General features: G+C 39.7%; 2 protein-coding genes and 2 long non-coding RNA genes across 6 annotated transcripts; 2 read left to right on the forward strand and 2 right to left on the reverse strand.

The window, feature by feature from the left end:
* The first annotated feature begins 37 nt into the window (after nt 1-37).
* On the forward strand, nt 38-1,205 carry LOC131685254 (uncharacterized). The gene is made up of 2 exons (XR_009304763.1): nt 38-694; nt 748-1,205. It is a non-coding gene; the product is annotated as an uncharacterized LOC131685254 (long non-coding RNA).
* Nucleotides 1,178-2,799, reverse strand: LOC131685252 (uncharacterized). Of its 3 annotated transcripts, XR_009304761.1 has the most exons (4): nt 2,628-2,799; nt 2,433-2,536; nt 1,751-2,357; nt 1,178-1,701 (listed from the first exon to the last, which is right to left on the reverse strand). It is a non-coding gene; the product is annotated as an uncharacterized LOC131685252 (long non-coding RNA). The 3 variants fall into 3 exon arrangements; XR_009304762.1 differs by lacking the exon at nt 2,628-2,799 and having other exon boundaries at nt 1,179-1,691; nt 2,433-2,619; XR_009304760.1 differs by lacking the exon at nt 2,628-2,799 and having other exon boundaries at nt 1,180-1,701; nt 2,433-2,619.
* A 5,681-nt stretch (nt 2,800-8,480) lies between these two features.
* On the forward strand, nt 8,481-10,432 carry LOC131685261 (zinc finger protein OZF-like). The gene is made up of 2 exons (XM_058968863.1): nt 8,481-8,785; nt 8,833-10,432. Exons 1-2 carry the CDS (start codon nt 8,648-8,650, stop codon nt 9,814-9,816), a joined length of 1,122 nt encoding a protein of 373 aa, XP_058824846.1. The 5' UTR covers nt 8,481-8,647; the 3' UTR covers nt 9,817-10,432.
* On the reverse strand, nt 10,431-17,389 carry LOC131685262 (zinc finger protein 239-like). The gene has a single exon (XM_058968864.1). The coding sequence runs from the start codon at nt 11,467-11,469 to the stop codon at nt 10,525-10,527; it is 945 nt and encodes a 314-aa protein (XP_058824847.1). The 5' UTR covers nt 11,470-17,389; the 3' UTR covers nt 10,431-10,524.
* Nucleotides 17,390-17,820: the final 431 nt, after the last annotated feature.

Genomic DNA, 17,820 nt, shown 5'->3' on the forward strand with positions numbered 1-17,820 from the left:
GGAATCGTTAGGGTTCAACTAGAAAAACTCTAGAAAGAGAACTGCGGAGACTCCATTTTGGATCGATTGGATTCGCGTTTAGCTGTCAAAAAACGAATCCAATCGAACATTGCCTATTAGGCAATCCATGAGACGTTTCTGATCAGCTGATTATTTCTTGTTTACTTATTCTGACGTTACTCCGAGGGGTGCGACGTCCGACAATATCGTTGATTCGATCCAACATCAAACGAATCGGACTAACAAAGTTGTTTGTCGGACGAGTTTTTCTGTTCGCAGGAGTAGACTTGTTGACAGAACCCACCGCTGAATTGTCAAACAAACGTCTAATGGATTGCCTAATCCTTATAACATTGGACGTGTTGCCATACAATGCCGGGGCATACGTTGCCAAAAATGCTGTTTTTCTCTCCGCAGTTCTCTTACTGGAGTTTTTCTAGGTTGAGCAGAGAGCTGAAGCAACGACACGACCTGAAACTTCATTAAATCTTCTGATGAAAAAATGCCCGAATAATTTACTTATAGTTACCAGTACATTAGCTCACCCCTCGGTGCAACGTGCAAAATAAGTTTCCCAGCAACGCTTCTTGGTTTATTTGGTTTTCGGTTGCTGTCGTTGCTGTATAGCAACCATGTTATGTTTACAACTTCTGCTACCGCGAGTATGATAAAGGACTGGCTTATGAGGCAAACGGTAAGTTCTGCATGTTATGTTATAGTTTTGGAGTAATATGGGAGCATTTACAGGTTCCCGGAAGCTTACGATACCAAATCACTGCAGACGAGGATCGACTGTAGAAGCAAAGATCAAATAATTTTAGCTTCTAGAAGAGTAATTATTACAAGATGGTGCAGAGCGAGACACACAATCCGGTATTTACACGATCACCCCCAGGAGCAACTACCCCGAATGTTACAAGTCGTTTGAGCGGTATCGGAAGCTACATCGAGGCATCATGACAAAATTGAAGATACAGGATTTTGCATTGATAAAAATTGTTCACGAATCGGATAAACTGACAATGCAAGACTACAAATGGACTGGGCTTGTAGATAGAGATGAGCCTTTCGTTCGCGGACGGTTTAAATGAACTGGTGTTTCGAAAAGAATGAGCGAACAGAACAATCCGTTCTCGGTACTTTCCTAGTATGGAACCGGGTGAAAAATAACACAAGCAAGCAAAATAAAAATATTCCCCTCACTATATTTCAGTCATTATTCTCGCCACCTTCGTGAAGCCTTTCAGCATATAGAGATACGTTCTGTGAGAGCTCTAGCTCAGAAATCACCTCTGTTGGGAGTTTCTCTCAGATTCAAATGTATTGAAACCATTTGCTAGATACACAAGTAAAATATCAACTGAATGTACCTACTCTAGTTCATTATACAGAACTGTTAAGTTGGGAATGGTTCTTCGACGTGAACTGCGTTGCCTATCTCTACTGAGTAAACGAACTATCAAAATGCCTATCTTTCCATTGATTATATTTAGTAGTACATCTATCTGCTAGTGTTACTACACGATTAAAAGCCTAACGTACAAAGCTGCCTGAATGTAAGTTCCACGATCTTCAAAGCTGCTTTCAGCTGATGCTCCCTCTCGACGGGGATATAATGGACAACGCTAACGCTGCTGCTGTTCAGAAGGCCAACCACAGTAGGAATCGTAACTCGAACGATGGCTTCAAGTCTGGAATCGACTACGATTTATTTTATTATTTTTACTAATGTAAAAGTGAAAGTCCTTACCTTGACAGATTTCAATGGAATCACAGCTCCTGGAGCTAGGCTTCGAGTGATAGCATACGATATAGCTAACGGAATTGCCAAATTCTTGGGTACTGACGACCAATCGGCTACTTTATAGTATTCCAAAACGTACGACTCTTTCTTCAGTAAATGACTGGAGTTCTTCGAAACGCATATTGGAAAACAAAGTCGAGCAACCGCGGGTTCGAGATTAATCCATTCTGCATCATGCCAGGTTGGAAATTTTTTGATCACGGCCTTTAACTTTTCACTAACGTCCGCGCATCCACTTATTATCACGGGAGATCTAAGTTTCCCAGATCTACACCAGGCTAGTAAAATTCGCTGTTTATGAGGCTCTGAACAACCGGCATAGAGCACCCCTCAGATTGCTTTTAATGTTGAGAATATACTCCATCAGGAGCTATTTGTGAGTACTAATTGCATATGAAACTGTCCAAAACGTAAGCGAAAACGTTATTCACCGCGTCGTCTAACGACCGATCAATTAGAAGCTCTTTCCACGGTTCGTGAATAACGCATTGCGGTTGTATCGTGGACATTGTTGCTGTCTACAAACATCACACTGCAAAGCTGTACGGAGGTCCTGTTAAGATTAAAATGATTATTCAAATAAAAATTTTAGGCTCACATAGTATGTGTAACTAAAAAAATCCTTCACCTTCTGTAGGTACCGCCGTACAGTTTCCTTGTAATTAAGTGCAAATACAATCAATTTCCCAACAGATAATCCAGGTTACTTTCACGATAAACTATTGTTCTACCCTTAACAATGTAACGTCGTGCATTTTTACCGATTTAGAAAAAAAAGAGAAACTGAACGATTAAATAGATTTATAATTGTTCGAATACTTACTATATTGCTATCTGCTTGTTTTGTTGTAACATTTTTCCCATTTCGTAACTAGGGGTTGCATCAATAACAACCCTCTAAGAACGGTTGGTTTCAAAATCGTCCAATGAAGGACGTTCGTTGGACCAATTTGGGCATCGTCCAAATAACCGTTCAACGAACGTCCATCGTTGGACCCGTGTTGAACGATTTTGAAACAATTTTTTGGACGTCTCAGTGGGAACGGGCAGTTTCGTCAATGTTGCTAGTTTCATACATTTTCAAATCAAATGTCAAATTTGACTTTTCCAGTTACCTGAGTCACTCAGGGGCGAGATGCATTATAGTATAGGTGTTCACATTCGTCAAGTTTGAGTGTGTTGGTTTGTTGCTAGTGAAATTAATCATGGCGGCCCAGCACCGCGAAGCACATAATCAACAAACCGACCAATCGAAACGAAGCTTGTAAGCACGTGGTAAAAATAAGTATGGCGTCCGGGATCGCAAAAGAGCAAATCAATATTAATTCGTCAAAAGGGCGAAATTGTTTTTTGTAAACAAACTTGATTCGCTCATTAGTCTGCTGCAGAGTGGAATTTCATGAAAAATATGCGTTAATGTATATTTTTACCCTTCGTAGAAGTAATTTCAATTGTTTTCTGCTTTGAAATTATAATAAATTAAGAGAAACCATCAAAATAAAAGTTTGTTTACAAATCTTATTCGCCCTTTTGCAAATTTAATATGGAAATGTTTACATCACTAACCAATCAGAATGAAGTATGAGACCACGTGCTTCTGTTTTCTTCTTCATTCTTCTTGTTTGCCCGAAAAAAGTGACAGCTGATGCACACATAGAAGAAAAAAAAATTAAAGGGTTGTGTACAGGACACGACCACGGTGACATTAAAAATGTAGCTTTTTTCAAGAGCGTGCAAATGTATTTATCTATCACACATATCGACTCAAGTTCTTGCTCACTCCCCTGTTTTTTATGTTACAATTTGCTATATACCCTCCCCATTAAAACATAATTTATTGAAGGTCTTTTAACGGTAATCTATTAATTAATCAAGTATCTCACTAGGTGATTGGCATTATTTGGCTAATCCATCTAGTAAAAATAGGCTGGTCTGTCCAGAAAATATATTTAAAAGAAAAGTTCCATATTTAGAACCGTGACGAGGAAGCCCACGCCCAGCAACGGAAATATACAGATTCTTCATGAAATATGAAATTTCATTTTCCATTTAAATTTTTCAATAATGTATTAATGAACTTAAGTAAATAATTTTAAGGTTAAGTATTTCTTGATCGATTAGTGGTGAAAAAAATGAAATTATTTGATAAATTACATTGTTATGCAACGTTCGCACTACCAGTTAAAACGGGTTTTATGCTATCTTGGTGACATTTTCTCTTGTTGCTAATTATTAAAACGTGTTATAACTCTGTAGTGTAAACATTGTATTATTAAACCAATTCTGCAGCGTTTTATGTTATATAGGTGTTTTATGTGGTAATAGGACTGACATAATTATATCTTCAGTACAGCGGTTTGTTGCATAATTTCAAACAGATATATTTTAAAATTTAAATTAGTATACCTAATCGTTCAATTTGTTGTATACTTTAAAACGCAATTAGAACTGTGTTTTAACTACATAGGGCAGGACAGATACTCTGACTGGATAAACTGGGAAAACAATTTTAAGTCCAGTAACGATTAAGACATGGCTTGAATTTGAATCGAAAAAGAACACCCGCCTAAACTGCTGCTGGGACGGTAAGTTCTGTTTTAAAATTTTCCGTTGTGTACAGTACGAAACAAAAGTGTTTGAAATTAGAAAACAAAAAGTTCTGCTGGGAATGTGATTGTTTCTGATGCAATTACACTCAGGTTTTTTTTACGCAGGGGATACAGGCCGTGCAAATGAAAACCGCCTAAATTTAAAAAAAAACGCGTAAATGAAAACCGCGGAAATTTCAAAATTCGCGTAAAAAATACCGCGTAATAAAACCTGAGTGTACTCCCCTATATAAAATACTACGCTGCTGAACAGTGCAATAACTACAGAAGCACGTTGTCAGATGCCTTACTGATAAAAAACATATAACCAAAATATGAAACATATGAAAACCAATAGGCTCTTTACCCTAGGCAGCTACAATGCGCCGTAAACATGGATTAACAAGTTACAACGCACACGCATGCATAAAAATAAATATATTTTATTCAAACGCAACACTCTTAAGCAGCACACACCGTATTGAATTAAATCCAAACCACCCCACCCACCCACTTTGCAAATCATTCTGTGACACCGTGCTGGTACCCGAAAAATTCGCACACGGCCACCGCTGCCGAAAATGCATAGCGTCTACCGCTTATTGTAGTGCCCACACGCTGCAGCCATGATCTTACCCGTTCGACATAAGAACAAAAACTGATTCAAACGGGTACGCGTTACCTCTATTTATAAACTAACCGTATATGGTTTAGTCACATAGGTGCGAGTGTGTGCAAATGCCAACGTTGCCGAAAATCGGTAGCGCTTATTGCATCGCCCGGAGACGATGTTGTTCATATGAGACAAGAGCAACAACTGATTTAAACGGACATGCGTCGCTTCTATTTATGACTTTTCGTCTTTCATTGAGTCACTAAGCTGCCCTCTTTTGACGGCTGTGTCTGAGAAATCTGCCTCACGAATGGTAATTTTCCCGTTTTTCGTGAACTTTTTAATTTTACCAATTTCCAAAAGTCTACTTTTATTGGGGAGATATTAAATTATTACCAATATTTAAGTTAGGTGTTTCTGAATCGGTTGGTGTATGAATGATTAAAATCCATCTAGTAATATTGGAGTTATAAGCGTGCAAACCTTACATAGTTTCGTTACATGGGAGATAGTTTGGATTTTAGAATGACACCTAGCCCCAGATAGTGGAGTAAGACATTTTTAATGTCAAAAAAATGTGTACACCTGTATACACCTCGACTCAGGGGTAGTCATATTTGAGAACAATTTTCAAATGTAAGTGTCTAGTCGTGTCGTTGGCTGAAGCGTTGCCAGAAAAGTTTTATTTCTCAGATTGTTTTAGGAAACTTCCGATAACCTTCCGATACCCTTCAGGAACATCTGTGTAAGGTGTGCCAGTACAATGCGGCATGGCCGCAAAGCAAAGACCCAGAAACCGTAGCGGCACAAAGCCGACCCGCTGTCTGAAACAAGCAAACCTGTGATCCACTCGTTTGCCCAGCTTACCCAAACGTAGCGGCTATTCCTATTTTACATCCGACTGAGCAGTAGCGAAGTCGGATAATACGCGTAAAAAGCCTTGTTGCGTAGCCACATTGGGTGGTAGAATCAAAATAAAATTGACAACGCTAGCAAAATGTAAACACAAATTAACAATATATTTCTATTTTCCGTCTCATTTGCAATTGTAGTGAGTGAACCCTTCCGAGAATCTAGCTCTACGTCTCCGAGTATAGCAGTAGATGTAATTATTATTGATTCCAAATATCTGCATTTTCGCGATTGTTATATCGCTATTCATTCGCTAGACATTCCATGCTCGCTATTATATGAAGGATAGTGTAGAATGTTAGACACAGAAGGTTAGTCTCTGTCAGATGTCCAGACGTGAAGCCATATTAATCGTCACCAAGGTATTGCTGGAAATGAACCTTAAGCGGCTCCATAATGACAATCAGCTCGAAAAGCTTCGAGACACCACCCTAATAAAAATCTTATGGTTAAACAGCTTAACGACGTGTTCAGAATATCATCCAAACTATATATGGAATTGTTTTACCATATGGGTTATAGCAAGTGTATAGTTTATTTTTATTAGGGCATTAAATCAAGTTATTTCACGATAGTTACGGACGTCTCTCACTGGTTTCGCTTTTCATGGACTGAAAACGTGTTCGCGGAATTCCAGCAAGATGGAAATGTATTACTGGCAAGAGATGTTTGAATGATGGGAATAAGTGGAGCCACCAAAACATCGAAGTGCCTTTTTATAAAACTGCCGGGTCTTTGATTGAAAGACGATTCAAACCAAGAAGAAGCTATAGTAATTATCGTTTCATCAAAATCGATAGCAGCTAGAGTTGGCTCAACACGCAGAATTTTATTTATGCATCGATAGCATACTTTTCTATCTGCCTCTCGTTTCTTCTGATGTAAATTTTATGCATTGGACATATTCGGTCTATCCACTCATTGAATGCTTATTAGAAGTTTATGCATAAAAATCACAGCAGAAGAAAAGGAACGGGAATAGAAAGTATGCTAACTATGCATATTTTTGTTTCTCAGCGCACGATCGGAACCAGTTCGAATTGTATACGTTGCGAACAAAATACATCAAGACTCAATGAAAATTTTAGGTTTTAATTCGAGGAGAAAAACCAGAACAAATCGAGCATTCTCACTTAAAAACCAGGACGTCAGGTCACCCTATTTTTAAGTAAGCCGGACAAACGATTTGATAACAGGTTTGTTTGCTTGCTTGGTAATTTTCTGGCATCGCTCAATTGCTCCGTTGAGCTCAAACGATTTCGCCTCCTGGCTGTCAGCCAGTCATGCCACATATTTCGAAAAAATGTCTGTATAAGAATATTTAAAATGTCTGGACAAGTTTGTAGATGGTTATGTCTTAGTTACAGTAGAACCTCATTATAATAAAAAATAGGTTGAAAGTAAAATACAATTTACAATAGTGCAATTATTCCTTCGCTGGGAATATTTTGTGAAGCATTGGTGCGCTTTTCGATATATAAAATTTAACCATTATTAAAATTCAATAATTTTGATAAACAGTCTATTACTATATTAAAACTCTTTAAATGTCTGGATCCGACAACTTGCCTGTAACCGATTGTTACAAGTCTGTAAAATACAGACATGCCTATAAATCTGGCATCTTCCCAGTTAAACTCATTCCGGAACCGGTTCGGATTTCTGGATGGAGTCAGTATGGATTCCAAATCAAATGCAACAACCGATTCCGACTCAGAATCGGTTGTTGCATTTGATTTGGAATCCATACTGACTCCATTCTGGATTCCGAATCAAATCCCGAATGGTTTGACCGGGATGTACAGAATTAACTTTGTTCACATTATTCGATAAGTTTAGATTCGAGCCAACGACATCCAGCCCGAATGAGGGTCACTGACAATTCTCGACAAACATATGATTACGGCCTAAAAGCCAACTGTCAAAATCCACTTTGAATGGAAATTCTCGACAAACATATGATTACGGCCTAAAAGCCAACTGTCAAAATCCACTTTGAATGGAAATTCTAGACAAACCGTTACTAGTCGAACACAGTTCACAACAGTTTATGAAAGATAAAACTTTTCTCTTTCATTTACTACCAACATCTGTGATTGGCGTGTAACGGTTTGTCCGGAATTTCCATTCAAAGTGGATTTTGACAGTTGGCTTTTAGGCCGTAATCATATGTTTGTCGAGAATTCTAGACAAACCGTTACTAGTCGAACACAGTTCACAACAGTTTATGAAAGATAAAACTTTTCTCTTTCATTTACTACCAACATCTGTGATTGGCGTGTAACGGTTTGTCCGGAATTTCCATTCAAAGTGGATTTTGACAGTTGGCTTTTAGGCCGTAATCATATGTTTGTCGAGAATTCTAGACAAACCGTTACTAGTCGAACACAGTTCACAACAGTTTATGAAAGATAAAACTTTTCTCTTTCATTTACTACCAACATCTGTGATTGGCGTGTAACGGTTTGTCCGGAATTTCCATTCAAAGTGGATTTTGACAGTTGGCTTTTAGGCCGTAATCATATGTTTGTCGAGAATTCTCGTTTTTCGATTGAAATGACCGAAATGACACTGACATAAATGGTAAACAAAATATTGAGATGTATACATCTATAGTTTGGATGTCGATTCTTTATTCACAGATGCAGGCATACTTTGGATAATATTGAAGTAAAAGTAAACAAAGTTTTCTCGATATCGAGTTTTCATTAACAAATTTTAGTGAGCGAAATGTCCACTATTCCTGATATATCGGGACGTTGCCGGTGTTGTATGGCGGAAGAAGTACAAATGGTCCATGCGTTTGAAATCCTGCACGAATTTGGTGTCAAAACTAGTGACTTGATTGTAAAGTTTGGTGGAATAGTGGTAGGTATCGTTATATTTAAGGAAGTCTAGCTAATATCAGTTTACAGATTTCAGAAAATGACCATTACCCCAAAAACGTATGTTCGAGATGTGTAAATGAATTAAAAATTGCAGTTAGATTTCGACAACGTTGTCTAGATACTGAGGAAATTCTAAAGAATACGAAACTTGATATGGAAAATCAATTTTTGTCACAACGGTCTTATGATATCTCTTGCAGTAAAAATTTGGTGGAAATTCCATTGGAACAAATAACAGAATATGATAATGATGCCACGACTATCAAAACAGAGAATGAGCATATAGAATTTCCAGATGATAGGCGAGAGGGGACTGAAAACCCTAGCTCCGACTCGCATCAAGCTCCGGATGAGCAAATCCTATTAGACCACAGTAAATCACAATCGACATCGCATGCCGGTGAACTAGAGCACAGATGTGAAATGTGTGGCGAAGAGTTCAGCAAGGAGTACGATTTGACGTACCATATGCGAATTCACGCTGCCGACCGGCCTTTCCGGTGCGAGGTTTGCGGAAACCGATATACACGCAAGAGTGAACTGACGCATCATCAACGTAGCCATTCAAGTGATCGACCGCGGAAATGTGAAATTTGTGGCAAAGAATTCTACAAGACGGGCAATCTAACGCAGCATATGCGCAGCCACACCGGAGAAAGGCAGTTCAAGTGCGACATTTGTGGCAGAGACTTTTTCCGGAAAGCCCACCTGACGGAGCACCGACGACTTCATACCGGCGAACGCCCACATAAGTGCGACATCTGTGGACAGGAGTTTTCAAGAAGTACTGACTATACGCATCACATGCGTGTTCATGCCGGGGAACGGCCGTTCAAATGTGACGTTTGCGGAGCAGAATTTTTCCGGAACAGCAGCCTGGTTTGTCACCAGAAGATACATAAAAAACCTAAGGAAAGAAGGAAGCTGGATAGGCCTGGGAAACTTTCAACAGATGCTGGCTTGAATGGAGATATAATCGTTGATGCAGTTTACCCAGGCGATGTTCAGTAGTTTTTAATTTGTCACTTAGATAGTAACCTATTTTCAAGCACTTTTTTAGTTAATGTATAGTGTTTCAAATTAATTTTTAGTGTGCATACATTTTTTTCGTCAGCGATTTTGATTTAGCTCATTTTTCCGACGAAAGTCCAAAACTATAAAAGAAGATATAAGTTCAAACATAAGAACGATGAAAGTAAATGTTGAGAGAGCAGATCCTGCTCCTTAAACTCTTGTTAAAGGCTGTAAATTGCGAAAAAGCTTCGAGGTCCATCGGCATAAATATCATACAAGTGAAACCTCGTGCAAAACCGCGCTCTATTTACTGTGAAGTCTTTAGCCGAACAGTTATTGCAGTTGAATGTAATTTTATACAGATTGGTCTGATAGTATTTTTACTGTTGGTTGGTTCCGGTCGCTTTTTCAGGGACATTTTAAAAGGGATTCTTACGGTGAAGAACCTTAAAAAACGGTGTAGGATCGATACCAACATTTAGGGCATTATTCTCAGACACAGAAATATTCTTCTAGTCACTAGGTAACGTGAATGCTAGAATAGGGCCCTTAATCTTAGCTGCTCGTATAACCTTTTTACAGGATCTCTCGTGTCAAGAAGTACTACACACTTGGCTTGATAAAGATTTTATTTTCTTGTTTTAAATACTATTTTGGCCGTTCTTCCCTATAATACTGATAAGATGCTTACCAGATGTCCTCAATTCACAGACGATCACGAATTTTGAAATCCTTTCCGCGCGCGTGTCCAGCCTCATGTCGAGTCATGTTACATCGTTGTTTGAAACCTTTTCCACAGACAGAACAACGGTAGTTTCGTTCCCCGTCGTGTGTACGTAGATGTCGTGCCAAATGGTCAGTCCTGGTGAAAGTTTTGCTGCAGATTTCGCAATTATGTGGTCGCTCGCCGGTATGATTCCGTATATGCACGGCAAGGCTACTGCTACTAATGAATTCTTTGCCACATTCAGTACACACATACTGTTTTTCGTTGGTATGAATCCGCATGTGTTTCAACAGGTGGCCATTCTGTATGAACGAGTCGCCACAGATACTACACTTTAAAGGTCGTTCACCCGTGTGAATTCGCCTGTGATTGGCCAAGAAGCTGTGATGAATAAATCCCTTCCCGCAAATGTCACACTTGTGGGGTTGATCTCCTGTGTGGGTAAATTTGTGGTTCGTGAGGGTTCCGAGTGCGGAAAACTTTCTACCACATATATCACACTTGTACAAACGTTCGCTGGTGTGTAGCTGCTTGTGTGCTGTTACATATTTTTTTTCAAAAAACCGCTTACCACAGATGTCACACGCATGTGGTCTCTCGCCGGTATGAATGCGAAAGTGTCGAGTTAGGGAGGATTTTTTGTTGAATGCTTTGTCGCACACGTCACATTTATGCTGAAAAGTACTGGTGTGTACAAGCGTGTGCCTTGCTAGGTTTTGCTTTGCTGTAAATTCTCTGTTACATGCGACACATTTGTAGGGTCGTTCGCCAGTATGAAGGCGCCTATGTTCCACTAGGAGGTTGTTCCTGGTATATTCTTTGCCACAGATATCACAGGTGAGTGATAGTCTTTTGTGCAACGCCGGCAAGAGATTGCCTTTAATATCCTCGTGGCTTATGCAGGGCTGAGCTGAGTTATCCATCTTTTCTAGTGGTGAGGTTTGTAATTCTGCTGATGCTACTCTTTTTTGAAGACGACAAAATGTATGAACTCGGATTCGACGCTTCCGATTTACTGGCTGTTTAATCTCAAAACTCGTAAAATGGAAACAAAGTTCATTCTGAAACGTCAAGATTGTGCCTGGGTGGTGTAACTCGAACCCATACTCGTCGAAAGGATAGATGTTTTTGGGTCGAATGAAAATTTGTCGAATGGGCTGGATGATCTTAGCTCGACGCAGAACTCGTCGAAAGCAAAACAAAAGTTCATTTTGAAAATTATAGTTCTTTACTGACAGTTACCCAGTAAGTTTAGCCGGAAAATGAATCCGAATTCTATTCAGTTCTACAAGATGACACGAATGAACTCATGATGAATGAAGTTCATGTTTGACAATTCTCGGTGGTTTGTTTACTTTGTCAGTTGCGTGTGCGCGAGTGCAACGGGTGTTCATCTGTTACATTTGAACTCATGTAACTTCCATGTAAACTGTTGTGATTGCAATGTAAAAGGAGTGATTCTGATTTTCTAAACGCTTTATTCGACGAGCCGTTAAAAAATCCCTGCCGGAGAAATATAGGTATTTTTGTTATACAATTGTGTTTTCCTTCTACAATAAGGTTTCTTTGTAATAATATAAATTTAAGAACTTATGTTTTAGTCCCTTTTACGTTTTAATTCTGTTCTTCTTGCTGTATTTCAACTGCTCGATTAAACCTAGCAAATTCTTGCCTTCGATTGCAATTACTGCCTTTGTTCTAACCGTGTGAGTTCAGCAATATATTTTAACAGCCACTGATGTTATAATAAGATAGTAATAAGATAGACATAGTAAGTAATTTTAAGTATTTTAAGATAACAATATTAATATAAGTATTTCAGTAGATAATAATTACCGTAGTTGATAGGAAATTATAAATTCTCGCTATTTTAAATATTTTTCGTATAAGAACTAACTTCGTATAACAATTCGCTAATGTCCTTTGTTCCTTTCTCTGCCTGTTCTTGCGTAACCTGTCAATTTGATCGATCCCTTGATCGGTCACCGGGTGTGGAAAATGTCTTTGGCGCAGAGGCATACCTAAAGAGAGGGTTACTCCAGCACGAACCAATGTTGTTGAATAGTAGGTGCGTAGCAACTTGAAAAGTTGCGACACTCCCCCCAGTACTTCGCGATCATTGATCCGAAGTACTCCCAATCGCACCAACATCCAACACGGCGAGTTTTATAGCTGGTCTCTCCAATATTCCGCTAGCTGTTTGCACCACAATTCTTCGAACCTGGCCATCCTTGGACCGGACGGCGTCGATGATTCGTCCTTTCGGTCAACAATTTCTTGAAAGTGTCTCGTCCACCAACACGACAATGTCTGCCACTTCTATGAGCTTCGCCAGACAAAACCATTTTGTTCTCCTCGTTAACATTGGCAGGTAATCAGCTATCCAGCGATTCCAGAACCTGTTTGCGTAGACCTGCGACATCTTCCATGTGTGCTTCAGGGCGTAGCTATTGTCTTCGAATGTGACCGGGGCTTAGAACCGTCTGATGACCCGAGTAGGAAATGGTTCGGGGTTAGCGGCGATGATAGCTCATCGTCTAGTGGCAATTCAGTCAACGGTCTAGAATTGATAATTAGTTCGATTTCTGCCAACATGTTTCTTAATAGTTCATCGGTACACTGGAAAAAATCCAAACGTTAATTCTATTTGCTTCAAACCGCTTAAAATTTATATGAAGAGGAAATGCTATTGTTATCACACGCACACATACCTTCTATGTGTCAACTGTGTAAACTATGTATGCATACACATAAGTTATATGTGCATATTGTTATAGAATGGGGTCTTATGTGCCTAATAGTTATGAAATGTGAATGTAAGATTAATATTTCTTGTAAATACACACATTAGGTTTATGCGCCAGCAAATAGTGTTTATATGCCTCCGTTAATTGCAAAAATCTATGTGTAAAATCAATAGGCATTACGTTTACTTTTTTTTGAGTGTAGGTGTGCGTGTGAATTGTAGGTGTTTCAAGACTTTCTTCACTGACTGAACGAGGCGTTCCCATGCGCCACCAAAGTGCTGGCGGGTTGAATGACCATTTTGTATCCGTTGTAGTGAAATGTTCCATCAGCTTGTTCTGATCTATCTGCTGTAGTGCCTGTGTGAATTGATTCACGGCTTGCACCAACAAAATTCGTTCCGCGATCGCTAAATATCTCCTCTTCTGGCTATGAAATTCCTAATGGCCAAGATGCATGAATCTGTTATGAGGGTGTGCGCAACTTCGAGGTGTATTGCTCAAACAGTGAGACAAGTAATCAACACACCCCAACGTTTTTCGGTGCGTCTGCCAACAACCACGTGCATCGGCCCAAAATAATCAATGCCTACATATGAAAATGGCCGACAAAAGGCTGTCAACCGCATTGGTGGTAGAGCGGACATTTCAGGGACGGCTGGTTTTGCCTTGCGGATTTTGCAAAGCTGGAATCTCTTACGAACACGATTATACACCGAACGAAGCTTAGGAATATAGAACCGACGCTTGATTTCGTTGGGCGCCGTCTGGCGGTTCATGTGGCAGTATCGTTGGTGAATGCTGGCGATAATAAGATCTGAAACTGGATGGCACTTAGGCAGCAATATCGGGCGTTTCGTACACTCTTCCACAAATTCGCAAGCATCTATGCGACCTTTCATGTGAACTAACCCATCTACCTCAAGAATTGGGCTAAGCTTGTACAATGATTTGTACAAGCATCACGTTCTTCCATGGCAATGGATTAGATTTCCTTAAGTGTTGAATCTCTCTGGCAAACTCGGAATCTTGAACGAACTTAAGTATAGTCAGCTCTGCTTTTTTTAGCTCCTCATGGGACCGCTTTCAACAGATTGTTTGTTTGGCGATTTTCTTGCGTATATTAGCTGGGAATCGTTTCACAAAAGCCACATGACGTAGCAATCGTTTCCATCTGGAAAATTTCGCCCATTCGAATATCGCACGTTCTTCGTGGTGATGAAGTACTTTTACACGTTTTTCTTCTATTGTGTCACCAAATTTTGATATATTATCAGGCCAACCCTCTTTGGGGCCCCACAGGAATTCCAGTCCACGAAACCAACGACTTGTAGGAGCCAGATCCGGTAACCTTTGCCATTTTGTAGCCTCGTCCGCAACGTTCAATTTTGATGGGATCCAGTTCCATTCATGTGGCTCCGTCAACTCCAACATCTCACTGATTCGTACCGCTACAAACTGGCTATATTTCCGGTGATCAAATTTTAGCCAACAAAGAACATCTCGCGCATCCGTCCAGAAGAATCGTTGCATAGGTTTTAATTTGTGCGACTCCGTGATGCTGTTCGCCAAGCGGGCGCCGATTACTGCTGCCTGCAGTTCCAGTCTGGGTATTGACACAAATCGCAGTGGAGCTACTTTTGTTTTTGCCCCGACTAGTGCACATTCCACGACGCCACCTTCTTCCAAAAGCAGATAACATACCGCAGCAACTCCATTCTCAGACGCATCAACGAAGACATGGAGCTGAATCGAATTTCGTTCACTGATGCTACTCCTCATCCGGTTACATCTGGGTACTATAGTTACTATATTCATAGTTAGGCGGAGACACTGAGCGGAGCCAATTGAACATGTCAAATACCGGAGCCAATCGAGCATGACGTCACACAACATGTTCTCTTCGGATGTATATGGAAAAGGTATTGTGATTATGGTCATAACTATTTTACTCTTATCTTGTGTTATCGAGTGTAGAGAAACGAAAAGAACCAAATTTTTTTCTGTAACAAGAAGAGATATTCGCACAAGTATGAAATCATATCAACAGATCTTCGAAATGGTTTCTCTATTCGTGCATGTAAAGTTCTTACTTACGACGACAATGAAATTATAAGGCTAGAGCTTGAACATTTACATGGGATGCCAGTGTTTTCTTTCCTGAAATAAGAGCTGCCAGTTTTCCGGCTTTTATGTCCGCCTAACTCTTAATATAGTAACTCTACTGGGCACCCTAACCATCTCTACTCTCGGAAGAACTTGCACCCAGGTCAGCCATTTCTCCCGCTGTTCACTGTTGATCGGCTCGTCGAATAAAGCGTTTAGAAAACCAGAATCCCTCCTTTTACGTTGCAATCACAACAACCGAGAATTGTCAAACGAAGTTCATCCGGCTCATTTTGTGGGGTTATGTCGGTTGGTGTAAAACCTAATATAGCATTCCGGCTCCAATGACAACCGATTATAATTAGAATCGGTTGTGTCACTGGACCCGAATATGAGATTCGAAATAGTGAACTTGCGCCTTTCGATTTTTCTCCTATTTTCAGCGTGCGCAATTGAAGTGTAACTACAGACACTTTATATAACAGACTAGCGGAGAGAAAAACAGTAAAACTAGCAACCATGAATGTAAACTGGCATCACAGAAACTCCCATAAGCTTTGCATGGCTTCCTCTTGTACTTCTCTTCTCAAAACCCTCATGCTCGTTTGGCTGCACTTTTTGACAGTCCGTTTGGCTGTAATTTTTGACACTTCGCTAGTCTGTGTATAAAGTGTCTGTAAGTGCAAGTCAATATTCTCTTACATAGGCAAGTCAATATTCTCTTACATGTACACAAAATAGGCAAGTCAATATTCTCTTACATGCACACAAGAAGCGCATTAGTTGGCCACCTTTCAAATTGGAAAAAACGAAAGGCGCAAGTTCAATATTTCGATTTTTAACTGCAACCAGATTACTAACTAGAACCAGCCAATTCCGGCTCTTTTTGTGACTAAACATTACTGATTTACCTACAAGAGACTAGAATAGCAAAAAGACGACATGTTCTGTTGGGAACCAGGGATGCCATTATGCCAGATTTATCTGGCACAGCCAGAGGTTTTGGCAGCTTCCAGACAAAAAGACAAATCTCTCACTCTGCCAGATTTTTAAGTTTTAGAAGCTGCTACATACACATTTTGGAAATTTTGGTAATTATGTCCCAAATTTTACAAAAATCGATTCTATGAAAACTAAAATCTATGCTAAATTTCGATGACTTTGAGGTAGCTGTCAAGTGCCAGATTTTGCCAGACATTTTTAGCTGAACTGCCAGATTTTGTTTGAAAAATAGTGGCAACCCTGTTGGGAACTGGAATCCAGCTATAAGCTTCTACAGCTGAACTAAAATTTCAAACAGAACATGGCGTCTTTTTGTAATTCTAGTCTCTTTAGTTTACCTGACATTTTTTGCCAGTTCAATTGTACTGTTTACATGGATATACCATACCATTATGTCGGATTTGATTGACCCCGAAACATAATTATATCACTAACCAATCAGAATGAAGTATGGGACCACGTGCTTTTATTTTCTCCTTCTTTTCTTCTTGTTTGCTAAAAAAAAGTGACAGCCGACGCACACATAGGAAAAAATGTGTACACCTGCATACATCTCGGTCTTAACCTGGGACGGGACTTGCCGATAGATGTTTACTTTTTCTTTTTTTTTCTGTTCATTCTATCGTTGGACTGGGTGCATTTGACAGTACCCCCTGACTGCATCGAGGTCGATTTTTTACTATTTGCATGTCTCATCTCAGGTCTTAACGTGGGTTTGAATGCAACATATGTTTATCCGTTGCATTCAAACTCACCTAACTTACATTTAAAACAAACCACCGAGAATTATGCTATATTGGAGAACCACCGAGAATTATTCTATGTTTAGTAACTACAAGGATCCACCCTATGATACAACCCTGCATCATCCCATCACTCAACCCCGTTCCCTACAGTACTATTATTTCAATAGCACAGCAGGTAGATGCTGCGCAATGTGGATGATAGCAGGCTAATCCAGAGACAACTACAACAATACTCACATTAGGAAATGTGGTGGAGTCATCATCATCATCGTCGCGACGGCAGAGCGAGAGCAGCAGGGTGGCCAGATAGAATTCCTTAATATCGGTAGGGTCACTAAAAGTTTATCGGTAGTTATCGGTAGGCCGGGTTGTTGTCCCAAAAACGTAGTATTGACATAGAATTGTAAAATACTGACAACACAGATCTCAGACCAAATCCAATCCAAAAAATGAATGTTGAGTAGGATGTGTCCAAAATCAATAAAAATCGGTAGTTTTCGGTAGGAATAACAAAATATCGGTAGTTTTGCCTTGATCGTCTGTGAATCGGTACACTGAAAAAAATCCAAAGGTTAATTCTATTTGCTTCAAACCGCTTAAAATTCATATGAAGAAGAAATGCTATTGTTATCACGCGCACACATACCTTCTATGTGTCAACTGTATAAACTATGTA

Source organism: Topomyia yanbarensis, chromosome 2 (assembly GCF_030247195.1).
Source record: "Topomyia yanbarensis strain Yona2022 chromosome 2, ASM3024719v1, whole genome shotgun sequence".
Lineage (NCBI taxonomy): Eukaryota > Metazoa > Arthropoda > Insecta > Diptera > Culicidae > Topomyia > Topomyia yanbarensis.